Raw genomic sequence first — 21,659 nt, forward strand, 5'->3', positions numbered from 1 at the left:
TGTTACTGGGGAAAATTTAGTTCAGTAACGAATTATGACTAATTCTTTGCTGCACAAATATCTGCTAATTAATATGTAACCCTAAAACATACCTAGTTCTGGTTGTTCAGTTTGTCCTTGATGTTTTAGTTTCCTCTTCACATAGCTCATCAACCAGGCAAAGATATGGACATCACAGTGCACCGATATGTCTACTTCCTGCCAGCGTTGTGCATCAACAGACAGATACTCAGCAAAGTACTTCATTTCACTGACTAGTAGATTCCGAGGACAAACAAAATCACGCTTCAGGTTTTTGGCTTCATCACAAACATGGATTACCATGTTGGGCCTTTTATGAAAATAAAAGCATCTTGAAACAACGGGCATAACAAAGACATGGTTCCCATTTTCAATTGCTTACAACTATAATTAAAACCTGTTTAGGAACCAAGATTTGCATTAGCGTATGCATTAAAGCTGAACTGCCTAGTGGACTACATTTTGTCTGCTACGACATTTTTATCAGCCTGCAACATCAATTCCATGTCCACCACTTTCCCACTCACCTGCGTAGACTTATTTTCTTACATCATTGGATAGTGTTTTTCTATAACTAACTGTGGTGTTTGGGGGGTGGGGTGAGGAAGAGAGGTGAGGGTGCAGCACGCAGGGAAGTTGTGCAGATTACAGCCATATTGTATGTTAAGCTCATAGTTCTAGCAATCTGACAAATGAAGCTCAAGAAAATCAGTTGTATTTGTGTGGACTTTTTTTAAAAATTAGCTAACTTGTCCTATTTCAACACCATGGACTTGAAGCTTTGGAAATTACTGTATTTACCCTTGCTGCCACATTGGTATATACGTTCTAATATTTCTGTTTGTATACACAGCTAAAGATATATACAAACAAACAGGAACATAGGTTTAAATTTTAGACATAGCCCACAAGGAGCCTTATGATATGCACCTAAGTAGTTCACATAAAATGTCTTAGATAGACATGTAAGCAAAGTTCTGATGAAACTCGTACATTATCAAGCTTTCACAGGTAATCCACACTGTTTGTCTCTTTGGTATAACAGTTTCTCATTTGGACTGCACTTTTTGCATAGCTTCAAATGCTGTAGTCCTCACCAATTCACTGAAATATATGCTGAGTCTTCACCTTTTTAAATTAAACATGGCAACATGTGTATGAAAAACACAGGCATAGAAAAATGCTGCATCTTAAATTACTTTTAACATAATTTCTATTTACATATTGTGTCCTAATTACTTTCATTAAAGATATTATTGAAGACTTCAGATTCTTCAAAGATTCTGGTCCATGATTTATATTTTTGCTCGTAGCATGGCTATTATCTCAAGGTAGATCCTGCACCTGCGCACGTATAATGTGCAAAATTTCCCAAATGCATCAACACTATTTAGCTAGCAAACTGAAAAAAATGCCTTTTCTTTTAACCTAACAATATCTATTTGGCAATTTTCTAAGATTATTTGACAAAATACTAGAGGACACAACTCAAAAGTTACATTCAAGTAATTTTTCTTTTTATTTTAAGAAAGTAGTGGTGACTGAGAGAATAGGGAAAAAATGATCAATTTAACCAATTACTGTTGGAACTTAAGTTGGTTCTGAATCTCATTCTGCAAAGTTGAAAAAGTAATATGCAGAGAGACACACTAATTAGTTATTTTAAAGTTCCTCCATTATCACTTGCTTTGCTCATAGTTAGAAGATATTAACCTCCTTACTAATGAAAGGGAAAGCATGAGCGAGAATATGAAAAAAGATAGACTTTCAAAAGTCAGACACAAAACATTCAATTAATAAAAAATAGACATCAAGGAAGTCCTCATCCTCACACATCCAGTGTTGTCAAGCCTAAATGTTCCCACTCCCACCCGCAGACTCTCACTGTAGACAGACACCAGGAGTGCTATCAATGGCCTTTCACCTCAGTTGTGCTAAACTCAGGTTTCTCCTCCATAGTTCCACCAAACTTCAGGCCCAAGATGATGCCTTCATTACGTAGTCCACTATTTAGGCATTTTCTAGGGATCTTGACATGCTTTCCTTCATTCGAGGTTGCAGCTGTCATTTAAATTGTCAAGTGGTAACATTGAGTATTCCTTTTGGGTTTTAAGTCATGCACCGTGTTCAGTTCATATATAACCAACAAATGCAGTAGCAAAAACAAAAATAGCTGGAAAAACTCAACAGGTCTGACAGCATCTGTGGAGAGGAACACAGTTAACGTTTTGAGTCCGTATGACTCTTCATTATAGCAATATCAGAGATATTTTGTCTGCACCACTCCTTGCCTCCAGGCCCACATTTACAGATCCCTCCATAACTCCTACACAAGTCAGAGATACACCTTCACCATCTCTACTGCACAAAATAGGCCATCATAGCTATACTATCTGCTACAGGATAATCTACAGACAATTGCTAGAATAGGATAGTTCTGTCCCATAGCAACAAAGATAACCATAGATTGAAGCTTTCATACTACTTTTTCCTTTTAAGCCAACATATTTAATGCACGTGTGACAACAATTATATTTGGAAACGGCAATTACTTTACTACCTTGCGTGGAAAGGAGGCACCAGCTGCCTACGTATAAAGCTTTCAACTTGGCAGGAGCCCCTTTATTGCAAGACATCACAGGTAGTACCTAAGTGAACAAATAAGTCTCCTCATATCAACCCTATGCTTATGTAAAGCAGGGATCTTTTGCACTCGGCACAAACTTCATCATGGATATTATTTCTCCAATATTCTCCTTGCCAGCCCCCTCGATTCTATGCTATGCGAACTCTAAACCAATTCAGGACCCTAGAGTCAATAAACTACCTGGTACACAAATCTCACTCCTATTCTCACCTCCATCATTGGCTCCATATCTCCCAGCATAGCAACTTCAATATCTGCTTCACAAAATCCCTCTATGCCATTGCTCCAACATGCCTCTGGAACTTTCAGCAGCCCAATGTCAAAGTACACATTCTTCAGATATAGAAAATGTGCCCACCTTCAAATTGTTGTCACTCCCTTGAGCCACCATGCTTTTACATTAAAATTCTCGACATGAACAGCTTTACTGCACTACACTTCTTCCAAGATTTTCTGCTGCACCTCAGTTAATACCACTAATTTCTCTATTTCCATTTTTCCTGTAAAATATCATTGGATATTGCTACACCAAATGCATTTAAATGTACTTGCATAAACGTAAGCCATTGTAATTCTAAGATTAAATTTAAACTACTCAATGCCTCTTAACTTTAATCCTTTCAAAATGTTGTCAGAAGATTAATACTTGTTTTTCTAACCTTTGTAACACTTTTACACATATATGTTTATCTACACTTGGATTTGGCCCATCTAAATCTATTTACTCAGTTCAAAGATATGATTGTGTATGCTCCAATTAAGAACTTTTTAAAAACAAGTAATACTCATCAGGATGACTCAATAAGATCTGATTATATCCCTTTACAGATAATGATGCATTTTATTGTTACCCACCCTTGGCTTTCATCCAGTTTGTCTTCATCTTTATCACTTGAACCATTTTCTTTTAGAGTGCAATTTCTTCCTGAAGATACTCCAGCCCGTCCTTAAATATTTAAGGATATTAAAGCTACACATTACATAGTCACAATAAACCAAACTACATTGCTTTAATCAAAAAGTCATATGCATGATTCAATCAGTTTTTCTTTCATTAATTAATATAAAGTTCGAGACATAAAATGCAATGCAAGCCATCTGAATGTCCTTCCATCTTATTAATGGCTACTCAACACTAACTTGAACTTTGACTACACAAAATAAAGTACAGGTGTATACAAGATAGAAAAGTGAGAAGATTGAAATAAAAGTCCTGAAATTTTGTATTCTGGGAGGGTGTAAAGAAAGATTCCCACCCCCACCACTTCCCCCACCCACCACCAACCTGTACTCTGACCTCCTGGAACGTGGCAGCAGTATATTAGGATGGACATGTTTATTTCAGAATTTCCACCCAATTTATAACAATCCTTGAAATTGCAGTGGGATTGAAAAGGAATATTCTGTCTGCCTTGCCTTCTCCAAATCAAGGGCCCATATCTGGTGTAGTTCCTGTGAAATAACACCCAGCATGACCATACAAGGCCTTAATGGATCACTTGCCAGTTGAGATGTCACGAGTCCTCTTGAAGGCCTCAAGGTCTCAAATCTTTAATTGGAAAATGTAATTTATCCTGGAAGGGACTCATTACTACCTTTCTGAAGAGGTCCACTTTCTCCATTCAGAGGAGATGCACCAAAAAATTCTGGGGGGAGCACTTGGCGTGCCTCTCTTCTTCTGTCAGAGTAGCAAGTAGTGATTGCAGTAACCCTTTAAATATGTGCAGCTCCTCTGGCCATTTCAATGGCTTTGTTCCCACAAAACAGGACAGGCTCAGTGCTTGTGTGCATGGGCAGGTGAGGATTTTACTCCACTGCACTTGAACCTACAGTGCAAAATTCAGGAATTTCAGGGGCTCTGAGTGCTTATATTGAAGGGTAATTTAGCATAACGAAGACATGGTCTCCAAATATATATCTTATCCATGTGCTTAATTGTTAGATTTCTGTATTTGTTAACATTTTAGGACATTATTTCTGTTGCTATTTAGTAATGAGTTCTCTTTAATGCTGCCACTCTTTCTTTTAGGCAGTTTATGTTGTCTTTCAACAGATAGGACACAAGGGTGTGACAACATTTGCACAAAGTCTTCTAAACAGGAAAGTTTAAACATTACTAGTTTAGGTGCAGTCAGTTGCCTGAGCGACTGTCAAGTTATCTCGTAACTCTTTCATTACTACTTCCAAGAATTCAAAACTGATGCATCAACCAGCTAGATGGCACTAGTTATTAGTGAATACCAACAGCAAACATGTTGGAGCAGTGAAGGTTAAGGGGAGATTTAATGGATGCATTCAAAATTATATGGGGTTTTGATAGAGTAAATGGGGCGAAATTGGAGAACAGGGAGTTCGGTGACCAGGAGGCACAGATTTAAGAAAATCAGCAAAAGATCCAAGGGAGAATGAGATTTTTTTTGCCCAATGAGTTGGAATGCACTGCCTGAAAGGATACTGGAAGCGGATTTGAAAGTAACTTCCAAAAAGGAACTGAATATATACTTGAATAAGAGAAATTTGCAGGGTAATAGGGGAAGAACAAGGGAGTGGAAATAATTGGATTGCTATTTCAAAGAGTCGAAAGAGACCTAATGGGCCAAAGAGACTCCCTTTGCATTATGTGACTTCAAACAGCATGTTGACCATTACTCAGCATGCACAACTATACAGGTAAATAAGTGCTATGCAGACAAATTTCAGCAAGACAGTTCATAGAAGTAAATTTATACCTCAGAATTCCCAAATAATGTTCTAAGTAGTTGTAACCTGTTGAACATATGTAATTCCCCGTAGTCACTACGACACCTTTGAAGAATCATTTAATGAAAAAATCATGTTTTAAAGATTTAAACGCTGAGCAGACAAACTGACCTGATGTGGAAATGCTATTCGGGACCACAGATAACCTAGATTTTTCATTTTCTTCATGGTCCAGTAACGTTGATTTAATATATGTAGCTAATGATTTAGATGGACTCCCTTCACACTTGTTTTCATCACAAATATGGGGCATGGTTCCATTGTTTCTCATCTCTTCAAATCTCTTGGCACACTGCAAATAATTTAAAGTTTGGCTTTAATAATAAACTGCAACATTTAATTCCCTTTCAATCGCATCTCAATTCCCTTTTTCATCAAATTGAAAGCTATTGGATATCTTTAAAGAGAAGATAAATTACAATAAGAAATTGACCACCTGTCCAACCAGCCTGTGTTGGTGTTTATGCTTCACATAAGCAATAATTGTCATCCTATCTGATCACCCTTTTTCAATTTCCCCTTATTCCCCATCATTTCAACCACCTAACCTATTCTTAAAAGCTGCCATGGTTTTTGCTTCAAATCATTTTCAGTTTTCCACAGCATCATAAAACTTTGGCTAAAAACATGTTTCTCTTGCTCTCTGCCCTAAATCTCCTACATTTAATCTTATACCTACACCCCCTCAATCTAGGCATCTCAACTACTGGAAACAATTTATCTACACTGTCCCATCCCTTCTTAATTTTAAAACACTTGTTTCAAATATTTCCTCCTCCCATCTCTTCTCAAATGCTTTAATACATTATTTTGTTTTTAAACAATTCAAGCATTCTCTTAATGCAAAATAACCTTTCACCCCCTTGCTTATTAGGAATTTATCTATCTCTGCCTTAAAATTATTCAAAGGCTGCTTCCACTACCTTTTGAGGAAGAGAGTTCCAAAGACTAACGACCCTCAGAAAAAAATTCTCTTCATCTCCGTTATAAATGGGCAACTCCTTATTTTTAAACAGTGACTCCTAGTTCTAGATTTTCCCACAAGAGGAAACACCCTTTCCACATCCATCAGGATCCCTCTGGGTCTTACATGTTCAGTCAAGTCGCCTCTTACACTTCTAAACTCCAGCGGATACAGGCCTAGCCTGTCCAACCTTTCTTCATAAGACACTGCCCATTTCAGGTATTAGTCTAGCAAACCTTCTCTGAACTGCTTCCAATGCATTTACATCCTTCCTTAAATAAGACGACCAATACTGCACACAGTACCCCATATGTGGTCTCACCTGTGCCCTGTAGAACTGAAGCATAAACTCCCTAATTATGGATTCAATTCCCTTCATGATGAACAATAACATTCTATTAGCTTGCCTAATTACTTGCTGTACCTGCATACTAACCTTTTGCGATTTTCGTGCACTAGGACACAGAGTCCTCTGCATCTCAGAGCTCTGAAATCTCTCACCATTTAGATAAGCTTTTTTATTCTTCCTACAAAAATTGACAATTTCACATTTTCCCAAATCATAATTTGCCAGATCTTTGCCCATTCACTTAATCTATCCATATCCCTCTGTAGTGTCCTTATGTCCTCTCCACAACTTAACTTTCCTACCTATCTTTGTATCATCAGCAAATTTAGCAAACCTACCTTCGATCCCTTCATCCAAGTCATTCATATAAAAAGTTGAGGCCCCAGCATTGATCCCCGTGGCACACCACTCGTTACATCATGACAACCAGAAAATGATCCATTTATGCCTACTGTTTCTTGTTAGCTAGCCAATCTTCTATCCATGCCAATATATTACCCCTTACACCATGAGCTTTTATTTTCCCACCAAAAGAAAAGATGAATGATGCATGTCAGGTAAGTTCTTCAAGCGAGGATCTAGTCAAATACAATAGATTGAGAGGGTAGTGAAGAGGAAAATAAGACTGGCATAGAAAGAATATGAGAATAGAATCGCAGTTCACATGAAAGGGAACCCAAAAATCTTCTCCTGGCATGTAAATATTAAGCAGGTAATAAGAGGTAGAGGGGATCCTATTTGGGACAAATAGGTGGATAAATCCTTGAAGGCACAGGGCAAAAATAGAATACTTAACAAGCATTTTGTATTGATATTTACTAACGAAGATGAAGCTGACAAAATATTGATAGAAACAGTGATGGTAGAGGTAATGGATGGGGTGAAAATTGAGAGGCAGGCGGTACTGGAGAGGTTGGCTATGCTTAGAGTGGATAAGTCCAGATGGTTTGTATCCAGGTTGCTAAAGCAAGTGGGGGTGGAGATAGTGGAAGGGGTGGCCATGATCTCCCAATCTTCCTTAGGTACAGGAGGTGCAGAGTGTTGGAGAGTAGCAAATATGACACCCATATCCTAGAAGGGATGTAAGGACAGTGCTCATAGCTACAGGCCAGATTTATAAAAGGCAGATCATGCTTGACTAATCTAATTAAATTTTTTGATGAGGTAATTATAATAGAGTAAAATTTCAAACTTTGCTGATGATACCAAACTTGGAGGGGTGGCAAACAGTGAGGATGATATAAATCAATTGTAACAGAACATAGGTAGGCTTGCAGAATTGACAGACAAGTGGAAGATGGAATTTAATACAGGAAAGGGCGAAGTGATGTATTTTGGTAGAAGAGATAGGGAGAGGTGATAATGGCACAGTTCTTAAAGAATGTGCAGGGACAGAGGGACCTGGCGTGCATGTGAGGGTGACAGGACATAATGAGAGAGCAGTTTGCAAAGCATTTGGGATCTTGGGCTTCAAAAGTAGAGGTATTGAGTACAAATGCAGAGAATTTATGCTCCTTGCTCGGGTTAGGACACAACTTGAGTATTGCACCCAGTTCTGGCCACTACACTTTAGGAAGGACATGAGGCTCCTCGAAAGGGTGCAAAGGAAATTTACCAGAATGGTTCCAGGATGGGAGACTTCAGCTACATGGTTAGGTTCCAGAAGCTGGGGATATTCTCGATGGAGCAAAGGAGATTTGACAGGTTTGGACGAGGTAGATAAGGAAAAACTGCTCTCCCATTAACTGACGGTACAAAACCATGAACACATATTTAAAGCTTTGGGCAAGAGGTACGGGGGGAATTGAGGAAGAACTAGTTTATGCAAAAAGTGATAATGACCTGAAACTTTTGCCAAGGGTGGCAGAAGCAAAGACGATCAATAACTTCATAAGAAAATTGGATGGGCCATTGAAGGAAATAACCTTGCAGGACTATGGGGATAGATCAGGGTAATGGGGCTGACTGGATTGCTCTAGGAGAACCGGCACAGACTTGATGGACCAAATGACCTCCTTTTGTGCTGTAAAGTACTCTATGACTCTGAAGTATACCCACCAATTTCCATTATTCTCAACTCCCTCAGAAGTCCCACCCCATATTTGGCAATTACCTTTTAACTGACATATTTGTACAATACTTTATTATCTAGGCTTTTTGAGATCATTTCCTCATATTCCCTCTGGAAACTTTGTTAATCTTTACCATTTTCATAGCCCCGCATGCCATCTTCTTCAATTTTTGTTTGTTTTTAGCCTATTTTTCCCACAGTATCTTGAAACATTAAACAGCCCGTTTTTAATGATATCTATTTCAGCTGGGTCTTCACAATCTCTTTTTCAATGATTATTGATCCATCTGTCCTTGGTGTCAAACTTTCTCTCTCTTTCTACAACAAGGCCAGTCATCTTCATAAAATCTGCCCTTTCACAACCTGGTATGCTTGCTTCAATGCTATCTGTTCCTCTTTCTGTTTGCACCTTAAATCTTAACATATTATGGCCACTAATTCACCCACATTTAATTGATCTACCCGCTTTATTTTGTTACTCAAAACTAGATCTAGCAATGCCTATCTCCATATAGGCAAACAATAATACTCCTTAAAGTGCACAAATTATAGGAGTCCATCTTCTCTGCTTACACCCTTTCCTGTCCCAGTCAATGATTTGGTAATTAAAATCTCAGAACAATTGTTATTCCTACCTATTTCCTTGATCTGTCTCCAGGTTTCCTCTTCTACTTCTCTCCTATAATTAGAGGAGTCTGTGATACACCCTATTAATATAATTTAAACTTTTTGTGTACATCAGTCTTCTCTATAGGATGTGTTCCTTCACCAATATCGGTTTCTTACCTACAAAAGCAAAATACTGCAGATGTTGGAAATCTAAAATAAAAACAGACAATGCTAGAAACACACAGCAGGTCTGGCAGCATCTGTGGAGTGTAAAACTGGAGTTCTGATGAATAGTCACAGATCTGAAACATTACCTCTGTTTTTCCTCTCCAGATACGACCAGACTTTACTGAGTATTTCTAGCATTTTCTGTTTTTACTTAATTCCTTACCTATTCTGTGCCCATAAAAACATTAAGGCCTGGAATTCCCTGTCAATTTGCATCCAAAACATGGCTCAATCAGGCCACAATACCAGTTCCCCAAACATTCTCCTAAACTCTCCATCATGCAACAGCATAGCTGTGTCCCCAATCTAAAAAGTGAACAAATTAATTTCCTTCATTTACATAGCTCAGAATAGGTGTAAATTTGCACCCAAATTTTTCAGTGCACAGGTGTCCTTTGGATTTGTGATTTCTTCAATGAGATTACAACTGTGAATTCCAAAGAGTCTAGCTTTTGAAAACTACTATATCCCTCCTTAAATATTTTGAGAAATATATTTGGCAGGGTGGGGGTGGGGGTGGGTGGAGAAAGATGTTTGAAAATTATTAGTAGTAAGTAAATGCGTTGGTCAAATCTAAGACATCAATATACCCGATTTACCATGTACTAGACTTTTAATGAGATCATTGAACATATAAAAAACAGAGCCAGCAGATGTCTGTTTATGATAATCAACGATTACTTTGTAGCCAAGTTAATAGAATAATCACTACACACGATAAGATTTATGTTTTCCTTCACTAACACTCAAAAAATCCTGACTTTAGCAGAAATTCTAGTAAATCCCAAGTCACTTCATATTAGTAAGACAGGTTGCAATAAATTTACCTCAGGCCTTTTCTTACACTACCTACAATAAGCAGAGAAAAATTAAATATTTAACCAATCAAATTCATTTAGCTCCCTACCACTGTTACATTTTTAAATTACAGATTAAATTCCAAATTACATGATTAACCAAAGCCATTTGTCACTTTCCAACACTTTAAAACCCATATACATTTTAAATTGTCACTGTTAATGAAATAAATGTTATTTTCACATTGCACTGTTTTTAAAACATCCACATTCGATCTGTAATTATGAATTGGGAGCATTTCCAAACTATCCCTTCTGATTTAATTATTATTAAGCTACGGGTTTAGCTGCAATGCTTTCTCAATATAAAGTCATTATGCAATACAGTAGGAGTTACAGTCCAATTCTTCTTTATCCTACACTAGCAACATTAAGCTTGAAATGAACAGGCATAATAGTAATCTATATAAAATTTTATAGAGATGGTAGAGATAGAGTCAGATAAATGTCCTGTTCAATGATGCAGTTTTATCACCTCCTTTAAGAAAATAGTTAAAAGCGCTTATATGAGGTCTAGAATTTTAGCAGGTCCCTAAACGTGGAATAAATACAAAATAAAAGGAATTGCAAAGCTTACACGGATAAGCTTATCTTGGCCTCACCTCCACTTTCCCGCCTACTCCCCATAACCCTCGACTCCCTTTTGATTCAAAAATATATGTCTATCCCAACCTCCCATAGCTCTAAAGTAGAAAATTCCAAAGATTCACAACCCTCAAAAAAAATTCCTCATCTCCATCTTAAGTGGGCGACTTCTTATTCTGAAACTATACCCCTAGTTCTAGGTTTCCTCATTACGTGAAATCACATGGCTAAGAGTGATTACAATGAGAGTTCAAGTGATGTCAGTCTGTAAGGAGTAATTGTTAAATAGTTTAAAACTAGCATTTGAAACCCGAACACAACCATACTCTTCTCACACCTATGTATCTATTTTTTTAAATAAATTGCAGTTTGTAAACCCAGTTTTATACTAGCATTTAAGAAATATAATTGATAATTCCAGGGCCAAGTTTGCTTCTCAGAACTATAGGAACATAAGGAACTGGAGTAGGCAATTCAGCCCCTCAAGTATTATGTGCCTATTAGGCTCATGGCTAATTTATACCTCAACTCCTTTCATCCACCTTTGTTCCAAATCTCTCAATACCTTGTGGCTAACAAAACATTCTCTGACCTGAAAGTTCCACTTGTCTTAGCATCCACAGCTTTCTGGGGTAAAGCTTTCCAGATTTTTATTATGTTGTACATGAAAAGTGCTCCCTGATTTCACTTCTGAATGGCCTAGCTCTAATTTAAATTGTGCCTCTTTGGTCTGGATTCCTCCACCAGAGGAAATAATTTCTCTGCATCTACCCTAGCAAATGCTTTTAACATTTTAAGTATCTCATTAGATTACCCTCAATCTTCCATACTCAAATGAATATAAACTGCATTCACAATTTACCACTCTGAGCCTCATTATCATTCTGGTGAATCTTCTCTGCACCTCATCCAAGGCAAATGTATCTTTTCTGAGGTGCAGTGACCAAAACTGAATGCAGTATTCCAGGTGGGGTAGAATGTCAATTTGTTTCCAAAATTATGGAAAAATATCTTTGTAATTAAGATGATGAAAATTATTGTTAGATCTCAAGTGAAAAATGTTTTAAGGAGCAAAGAAAGAAAGATAAACATTGTGCATATACACCTTTCTTTTATGGCAACATATTAAGTTATTTCCCATCTTAAGGATAGATTATCATTAGAAAGCTGACTTGTAATTATTTGAGCAATTATTTAAATTATATCTGTCTAAAAAACTCATTAAAAAGGAATATGAAAAGAAACATATTACACCTTATTATGGTTGACTGTCAAAAAGATATTCAAGCTAAATTAAACCTATTTGTTGAGAAACCAGTATTAATATATGACTTAGATAAAACAATTGGAAACCATCATTACAATATTTGGCTTTATTGAAAATGATGCCAAGAATGTGAAGACAAATTTCTATATATGCTCTGGTTTTAAATGTTAAGAAGCCAGATTGCTTTATAGCATTTCCATGAAACCAATCATACAGGCTATCAGCCTTTGAGAAAAGCTAGTAATATTGCCAACAATAATCAATTGGGTTTGTTAACTCAATAAGTTTCAGTGTATTATTCTGCATTCTCGATTGGAAAAGTAGAAAGCTGTTTAGACCAAAAAGGCAAAACAGTAACTTACAGTACCTGCTTGGCTGTGACTCCCGGTATGAGTCTAGCTACACTTTCCCAGTTGATAGTCTTGGGCTGGGCTACTCCTAACAAAGAGCGGAGAATCATGTCCAGCACCAATCCTCGGTTTTCATAAAGAAATGGGACACTTACTGAACACGAGTGACTCATCTTGTTTTCTACTAGACTGAGAAAAAGTAGCAATTTAGTTAAAATGTTAACAAATACTGTCAGTAGCAACACTAATTATTACAGGCAGCCCCGGTTGTGCATTTTGGATTTGAGCTTTTAGTTAATTGAGTATAACCAGCTACAAGTTTTTTTTTTAAAACACAGGTGAACAAGTAATTTCTAGTAATGAAGTTCACCAGCTGCATAATGTACAATAATTAATTTATGGAAATAATTGAGCTGAACTGATAGAACTTCATCTGGTACTACAACAAATTGAAACTAATTTAGTTAAGGTTAATTACATTTGCATAGAATATCAATAATACTCAAAACTCAGAAGGTGGAAGAAAAAATATGCTATTGTTGGCTGAACACAAAAATGTAAATACAATGATTTTAATTTGGAAAGGAGAACAAGCAAAAACGCTCATGAAGATGAGAATTCTGGCACTAAATAGTATGTGCCCTTCTCAAGGCAAATTCTTGACACAGTCATTTATTATTTGAGCTATTCATGTTTTCTTCTTTAGCAAGGAAGAGTAAATATCCATACTCATTTCTATGGTCCAGTGGGTGGGCAGGATACTCACTCCCAGATGTTTGTTATGCTACTTTATGCAAGACACTAGTTGATGCACAAGTGCAAAGAACTGTCAATTTCCTGCCTTCTTTTGCTGTTGGCTAACTTACCTCATTGCACAGTCAAGATCAGGAGCACATGACATTACAGAATTGTTACGGTGCAGAAGGAGGCCAATCAGCCCATCGTGTCTGCACTGGCTCTCTGAGCATTTTAACTTAGTGCCAATCTCCTGCCTTTTCCCCATAACTCTACACATTGTATCCATTTAAATAATCATCCAATGCCCTCTTGAATGCCTCAACTAAACCTGCCTCCACCACACCTGCAGGCAGTGCATTCCAAACCCTAGCTACTTGCTGTGTGAAAAAGTTTTTCTCACCTCACATCTGTTTCTTTTGTAAATCACTTTAAAACTGTGCCCTCTGGTTCTTGATCTATTTGCGAGTGGAAACAGTTTCTCCCCATCTACTCTGTCCAAACCCATGATTTGAAAACTATCAAGTCTCCTCTTAGCCTTCTCCTCTCCAAGAAGTCCCAACTTCTCCAATCTTTCTTCATAACTGAAGTGTCTCATTCCTGGAACCATTCTTATAAACCTCTTCTGCACTCTCTCCAACACAATTCATGTCCTTCCTATAGTGTGGCACCCAGAACTATACACAATACTGAGCTGAGGTCTAACCAGTGTCTTATATAAGTTCATCAAAACCTCCCTGCTCTTGTACTCTATGCCCCTATTAGTGAAGCCTTGAACACTGTATGCTTTAGAAACAGCTCTCTCTATCTGGCCTGCCAGCTTTAATGACTTATGCACATGTACATATACACCCAGGTCTCTCACACTTCTCCGCATTGAACTTCATCTGCCACCTATCTGCATATGCCACCTATGTGTCAAGGTCCTTTTGAAGTTCTACATTGTCCTCCTTATAGTTTGCAATTCTCCCAAGGATCTAGGTCATTTATATATATCAGGAAAGGCAAGGGTCCCAATACCAACCCCTGGGGAACTCCACTACAAACCTTCTTCCAGCCAAAAAGTACCCATTAACCATTACTCTCTGTTTCCTATCCCTCAGCCAATTTTGTATCCATGTTGCTACTGTCCCTTTTATTCCATAACCTATAACTTTCCTCACAAGTCTGTTGTGTGGCACTGTATTGAATGCCTTTTGGAAGTCCATATACACCACATCAACGGCCTTGCCCTCATCAACCATCTCTGTTACTTCTTCAAAAAAACTCCATGTACAGTTCCAATTTATTCTCCAACAATACATCATGTAGCATGTTGCTTCACCATCATTTTATTTTCTTTGAAATATCTATCCATTCTTGTTTCCCCAAAGTGCTGTAATCGCCTGAAAGTTATCCGTTACATGGTATCAGCAATGAATGAACAAAGTGTCTAGATTGACATTGCTGGCAAACAGTGGTTGACGCATCTACCGACAGTGGCATACCAGGCATACATTGTGCAGATACGATCAACCAGAAAGCAAGTGTGAAATTGCAAACCTATCTACTTAGTCTGTGTTACTCTGTGTTAGTCTGTGTCAGCTGATAAAGCATTGGAACTTGTGATCCAAAGTTCAAAACCTTTTTTCAAGATTATAATTTTCAATAATATAAAACATATTTGTAGCAGCCTTCATATTACTTTTAATATTATAATTTTTTGGATACTTTCAACATATTATCAACACATTTATCTTCCTACCATGGTTCATTTCAGTGACTGAACCATTTAAACATTCAGACTTTCCTTGCAGCCACAGTTGTTTATGTTTTCATTGGCTATTTACATAGAATTTCAAAATGTTCATAGACATTTATTTAGTCAAAAATTCATAGACATGTAATGCACAGGAGGCCATTTAGCCCTGTGTTGGTGTTGAGCCTTGACAACAACCTGTATTTACACAACACCTTTAACATAGTAAAATGGCCCAAGGACCACGAGAGCAGAATCAAATGAAATTTAATACCAAGCCATATAAAGAGATATTAGATGGCCAAAGGTTTGGTCAAAAAAGTTGGTTTTTTTTTGACCGTCTTAGGGGAGGAAAGAGATGGAGGTGTGGGAAGAGAATTCTTTACTAGTGAAACCCACAGCTAATTATAATGCCTAATCTCTTTCCCAAGTTTACCTTTCTCTGGTTCAAGTATTTATTCACTTTTCCTCATTTAACAATTCAATAATTACTGCCTCTACTTCCTGTGGCAAAGCGCTCTATTCACTCAAGTCCAAAAAATTTCTCCTGATCAATCTCCTTATTCTTACTGACATTTAAAATTGATTCCCAAACCAAATAAATAATAATTCCCTATTCAGTCTTTTAATACTTTCATAACTTTATAACCACTTCAATCACCTCTTAGCCTTCTTTGCTCCAGTGGAAATGGTCCATTCATTAGAAAGGTTGATGAAGGTAGTGCAGTAGATGTTGTGTATATGGACATATAAAGACATTGATAAAGTGTCACATAGAACCAGGCTGAATATAGAAAGCTCAGAGAGGAAGTGAAAAAAGAAATGAGAGGCAAAGAGAGATATGAGAAAAGACTGACAGCTAACATAAAAGGGAATCAAAGGTCTCCTACAGACATATAAATAGTAAAACAATAGTAAAATGAGGAGGGGGACAAAAAGAGAATTTCCTCTTGGAGGTAGGGGGCATGGCTAAGGTGCAAAATAAGTACTTTGCATCGGTCTTTCTGAGGAAGAAGATGCTGCTAAATCATAAAGAAAGAGATAGTTGAGTTACTGAATAGGCTAAAAATTGATAAAGAGGAGGCATTAGAAACTCTGGCCGCACCATAAGTTGATAAGTCACCAGGATTAGATCCACCCAACGATATTAAGGGAAGGAAATGCGGAAATTGCAGAGGCACTGGCCATAATCTTCCAATCCTCCTTGGATACAGGGGTGGTGCTAAAGGACTGGAGAATTACAAATGTTGCACACCCTAATTCAAAGAAGGGTGCAAGTATAAGCCCAGCAATTACAGGCCAGTCAGTTTAACCTTGATGGTGGAACAGCTCTTAGAAATGATAACATGGGACAAAATGAACAGTCACTTTGCTAATTAAGGCAGGCCAGAACAGATTTGTTAAGGGCAAATCATCTTGAACTAACATGATGGAATTTTTGATAACTTAGCAGAGAGAGTTGATGAGGGCAACGCAGTTGATGTGATGTACATGGACTTTCAAAAGGTGTTAGATAAAGTGTCATATAACAGGCATGACAGCAAAGTTGAAGCCAAAGAAATAAAAGGGACAGTGGCACCATGGACACGAAGTTGGCTGAGGGACAGGAAACAGAGAGGTAGTGAGCGGTGGGGTTCCTGGATCAGTATTAGGAACACTTTCTTGACCTATATTAATGATCTAAATTTGGGTGTGCAGGGCACAATTTCAAAACCTCAAATTTGCAGATAACAAAACTTGTAAGCATTGTGAGCTGCGAGGAGGATAATGATAACTCAAGATGACAGACAGGCTGGTGGAATGGGTTGACACATAGCAGATGATATTGCAGAGAAGTGCGATGTGACATATTTTGGTAGGGAAAACGAGGAGAGGCAGTACCAAATAAAGTATATGATTCTAAAGGGATAGAGGCATCTGGGGTATATTAGCACAAATCATTTAGGTGGCAGGGAAGATTGAGAGAGTGGCTAATAAACTTTAAGGAGAAGGCGGGAGAATGGGGTTGAGAAACTTATCAGCCATGATTGAATGGCAGAGCAGACTCGATGGGCTGAATGGCCTAATTTTTGCTCCTATGTCTTATGATCTATATGGGACCCTGGTATTTATAAACAGAGACAGAGTACAACAAGGAGGAAGTTATAGTAAACCTTTATAAAACACTGATTCAGCCTCAACTAGAGTATCATGTACATTTCTGGGCACACTTTAGGTCGGATGTGAAAGCATTAGAGAAGGTGCAGTAAAGGTGCATAAGACTGGTTCTTGTCTAAGGTGGATAGAGAAGCTAGGGCTGTTCTCCTTAGACCAGAGAGTGAGGGAAGAGTTGGTATAGGTGTGCAAAATCATGAGAAGTCTGGACAGATCGTATAGGGAGAAGCTATTCACACTGGAGGAGGGGCTGAGAAGCAGAGGGCATCGAATTAAAGTGAATGTCAACTGAACCAAAGGCAATGCAAGAAAAAAAGCTTTTCACACAGTGAGTGGTTAGGATCTGGAATGCATTCCCTGAGAATGTGCTGGAGGCAGATTCAATCATAACTTTCAAAACAGAATTGGATGATTATCATAGAGAAAAAGTTTGCAGGGTTATGGGGAAAGAGCGGGGCAGTGGAACTAGCTGAGTTGTTCTTGCTAAGAGCCAGCACAGACAAGACGGGCTGTCCTTTTGTGCAGTATCCATTCTATGATTCCATAACAGAGCTATTTAGAAATAGAAGTATATGGTATGAAAGGGACAGTGATAACTTGGGTATGCAACTGGCTGAAGATTAGGAGGCAGAGGTGGATGGAGAACAGATTTTTTTTTTAAAAATTGTTTCCCAGGAGCCACTATTAGGACCACTGTTTTTCTTGTTATACATAAATAACCTGAACTTGAGTATAGGAGGAACAATTTTTAAGTTTGTGGATGATACAAAACATGGCAATATAGTAAACAATGAGGATAGTAGCAGACTTTTGGAGGGCATGGACTGATGAAATGGGCAAACAGATGGCAAATACAATTTAATGTGAATAAGTATAAAGTAATGCATTTTAGGAGAAACAACTTGAAGAGGCAGGATGAGCCACATAGTACTATTTTGAGGGGTGGGGGTGCAAGAGCAGAGGGACTTGGGATGGTGGTGCATGTTCATAAATCCCTGAAGATGGGAAGGCAAGTTGATAATGCAGTTAAACATATGAGCTTTGTAAATAGCGGCATTGAATACAAAAACAAGGAAATCATGCAAGTCACTGGATAGGTCTCAACTGAGTATTGTGTATAAATCTGATTAACACACTTTAGGAGGGCTGCCAAGGCTTGGGGAAGGTATAGGAAATTTATCAAAATGATACTAGGAATGAGGGAATTCAATTATTTGGAGGAGCTGGAATTGTTCTCCTTAGAGCAAGAGAAAGTTATGATAGTCAAAGATTTTTAAAAGTTTTCTAAAGATCTAAATAAAATATGGGAAATCATTACAAGGTAGAGAGGGTAGTTAGATCTGGAACACACTTCCTCAAAATCAGATTCTATAGGAAATTTAAAAAGACAATTGGGCATATATTTGAAGAGAACCAATTCACAGGGTTATGGGAAAAAGCTTAAGTGTAGGACTAAGCTGGGCAGTTCTTTCAAAGAGCTGCCACAGGCAGGTGGGATTGACTGGCCTTCTGTGATGCAAGATTCTATAATTCTATCTCAGGTAATCTCTCATAAGTATAGTTTCCATCCCTGGTGTCATTCTGGCCATTCTTTCTACATTGTGTGTGTGTCTTATTATCCTTTCTTTAATAGGTCCCTAAAACCACATACGCTCTAACCATTGCAGAGCTATGATTACCTTTCTTCTTGTAGTATTTACCTCTATTTATAACATTCAAAACTGTGTTAAATTATCAGAAAACACAATAAGCGATGATAGCTCTCTATTGGTTAAAAGTTAGGGTTCTAATTTTTAGCATTCTATGTAACATGTTATATATTAATCACTGAACTCGTAATCCAGAAACGTGTTCTCTCAATTATTAGTCCACAAGTTAAAATCCCACCGTGAGCTTTTGAGAAGTTGAACTCAGTTTAAAAATCTGGAAATAAAAAGCTGCTATCAGTAAATGTGACCAAGAAGCTGTTAGCTCCACAAAAATCCAACTGGCTCACTAATGTCCTGCAAGGAAATGAACCTACCACCCTTAGCTGCTCTGGCCTATGTGTGACTCCAGTCCCACACTAATTTGTTCACTCTTAACTGTCCGCTGACATGGCCTAGTAAGCCACTCCATTGTATGGTGCAGGGGGAACTAAGGGTGGGCCATAAATGCTGGGCATATCGCAAAAATAAACAACAAAATATATATTCAATGTATGTTCACACATTAAGTTCATAACAACTCTACTTGTTGTAAACATTAAGTTGTAATTTTTTTGTAAATGGGGCCAAGAGAAAATAAAAATAGGATTTCAAATGAGATTTCAAAATTTGCAGATGATAGAAAACTTGCAAGTATTGTGGAGGATCGTGTACAACTTCGAAAGGATATAGGCGGATTGGTGGAATGGACAAGTGGCAGATGCAATTAAATGCACAGAAGTGTTAGGTGATTCATTTTGGTAGGAGGAACAGAGACACAACATAAAATAAAGCCTGTAATTCTAAAGAGGATGCAGGAGCTGAGGGACCTGGGTGTATATGGGCATAAATCATTGAAGAGGGCAGGACCTGTTGAGAGTGCAGTTAAAGCATATAGCATCCTGGGCTTTGTCAATAGGGGAGAACAATACAAAAGCAAGGAAGTTATGTTAAAACTTTATAAAACACTGGTTCAGCCTCAACTGGTGCATTGCATCCAGGCTGGGTGCCACACTTTAGGAAGGATATGAAACATTAGAGAAGGCGCAGAAAGAAATTCACAAGAATAGTTTCAGGGATGAGGAACTTCAGTTACAAAGATAGATTGGAGAAGTTGGGGGTGTTCTTGGAGAAGGGAAGGAGATTCGATACCGGTATTCAAAATCATGATTGGTCGGGACAGAGGACATAAGGAGAATTGGTTCCCAGTGGTGAAAAGATAATGAATAACAGGGCACAGATTTGAGGTAATTGGCAAAGAAAGCAATGATGACATGTGGAAAAACCTTTTCATGCAGTTATGATCTGGAATGCACTGCTTGAGTGTGTGGTGGAAGCAAGGTCAATTGACGTTTTCAAAAGGGAATTGGATCAGTATCTGAAAAGGAAAAAACTGCAGAGCTAGGAGGGAAAAACAGGGGAGTGGCACGAGGCGAGTTGCTTTTTCAGGGGGCCTGCACAGACACGACGGACCAAATGGCCTCCTTGTGTGCTTAACTATTCTACGATGGTATTCATGGTATTCTCAGAAACCTTGAAGAGTATTCTCATTTATTCAAGGTCCATACGCAAACTTATGATCTCATTTACCGTGTCTTTTACAATAAATGTGTATGCCTAAGCTGCACAATGTATTACACGTACAACTACATTTTGGAGTTCTACAAATAGATTGCTATAAAAGCATAAAAACGCTACTGTTGTCGTGCTGAGACCAATTGGCCAGAACCGGATATCTGACTGACGAGACCTTCCGAAGACGCCGACATTCTGTCGAGAGGGTTTAAAACAAACGTCTGGATTGCTGGGGTCTTACTGGGACTCGTTGCCTCGCGCGGTGTGCTGTTGTAGAATTTGACCATCAGCTGTATATCTTCATTCAATATTTGTTCGGTGCAACCAGTACCTGACCTAGAAGCATCATGCCCTTCATCTCAATAACAGTGTCTTAAAGTAACCGCTAATAGTAAACCACTCACTGGATTTCTCTCCGTTCTTCTTGTTCGTACTGCAGTGGATATGCCAGCTACAGACCCCCCGCCACACTGCGCTCCACTAAAGTCGCATTGCTGCTCTCAGAATTGTTTTCAGAAAAAAGGGCGCCGTATCTTCCCCGTTGCAGCTACCCGGTTCTCGCCATTAACCCACAATAGCTAGTGCCACCATTGAATCACAACAGCCTCAAGAGCAGGGACGGGTGGAGCAACTTGTCTTGCGGCTGACATCCCTAACAACCAATCAACGAGCTGGTTCAGGCTGGCAGCCCAGGTGACGGAGTGGGATCTGTCCAATGGGCGGAGGGAGTGGGTAGCTGTTCCGGCTCGGACCGGCCCGGTGCAGTGAGGTTGGCGGTTACGGGTCCCGCCCTCGGAGCGGAGCCGCAGTGCAGCAAGACCGGCGTCCGCGTAACCAGGCAACGGGGCTGTTGTTAGTATGAGAGAGGAGCTCACTGCGGAAATAGTCCGCGAACACAGGTGCTCCAAAAGCCTGCCTTCCAAGGTAAAATAAAACCTATTTGTAGAAAGTTCTCGAAACATACAGATGGCCAGTCAGTATTTGAGACAATAAACAAGTAAACAATTCGGAGATTTCTTGACTCAGTGTCAGAGTGGCGCTCAAGCAAAATGTCAAAGGACGCG

At 38.5% G+C, this 21,659-nt stretch overlaps 1 protein-coding gene across 15 annotated transcripts in view; it reads right to left on the reverse strand.

Annotated features, from left to right (window-relative positions):
- The window catches only part of sanbr (SANT and BTB domain regulator of CSR), a 139,113-nt gene extending 117,919 nt beyond the window's left edge, over positions 1-21,194 (reverse strand). For 13 of the 15 annotated variants that reach the window (XR_005942414.1, XR_005942409.1, XR_005942410.1 and 10 more), the window contains exons 1-5: positions 21,000-21,194; positions 12,726-12,897; positions 5,540-5,720; positions 3,524-3,614; positions 93-331 (exon numbers count right to left, since the gene is read on the reverse strand). Coding sequence is in view for 9 of the 15 variants with exons in the window: in XM_041182959.1 (XP_041038893.1) it covers positions 93-331; positions 3,524-3,614; positions 5,540-5,720; positions 12,726-12,881 (667 nt within the window). In the remaining 6 variants the exon portion in view is untranslated. The remainder of the gene's footprint in view (positions 1-92; positions 332-3,523; positions 3,615-5,539; positions 5,721-12,725; positions 12,898-20,999) is intronic. The other 2 variants (XM_041182957.1, XM_041182960.1) reach the window with 2 other exon arrangements.
- Positions 21,195-21,659: the final 465 nt, after the last annotated feature.

The sequence above is a fragment of the Carcharodon carcharias genome, chromosome 2, assembly GCF_017639515.1.
Source record: "Carcharodon carcharias isolate sCarCar2 chromosome 2, sCarCar2.pri, whole genome shotgun sequence".
Classification (NCBI taxonomy): Eukaryota; Metazoa; Chordata; class Chondrichthyes; order Lamniformes; family Lamnidae; genus Carcharodon; species Carcharodon carcharias.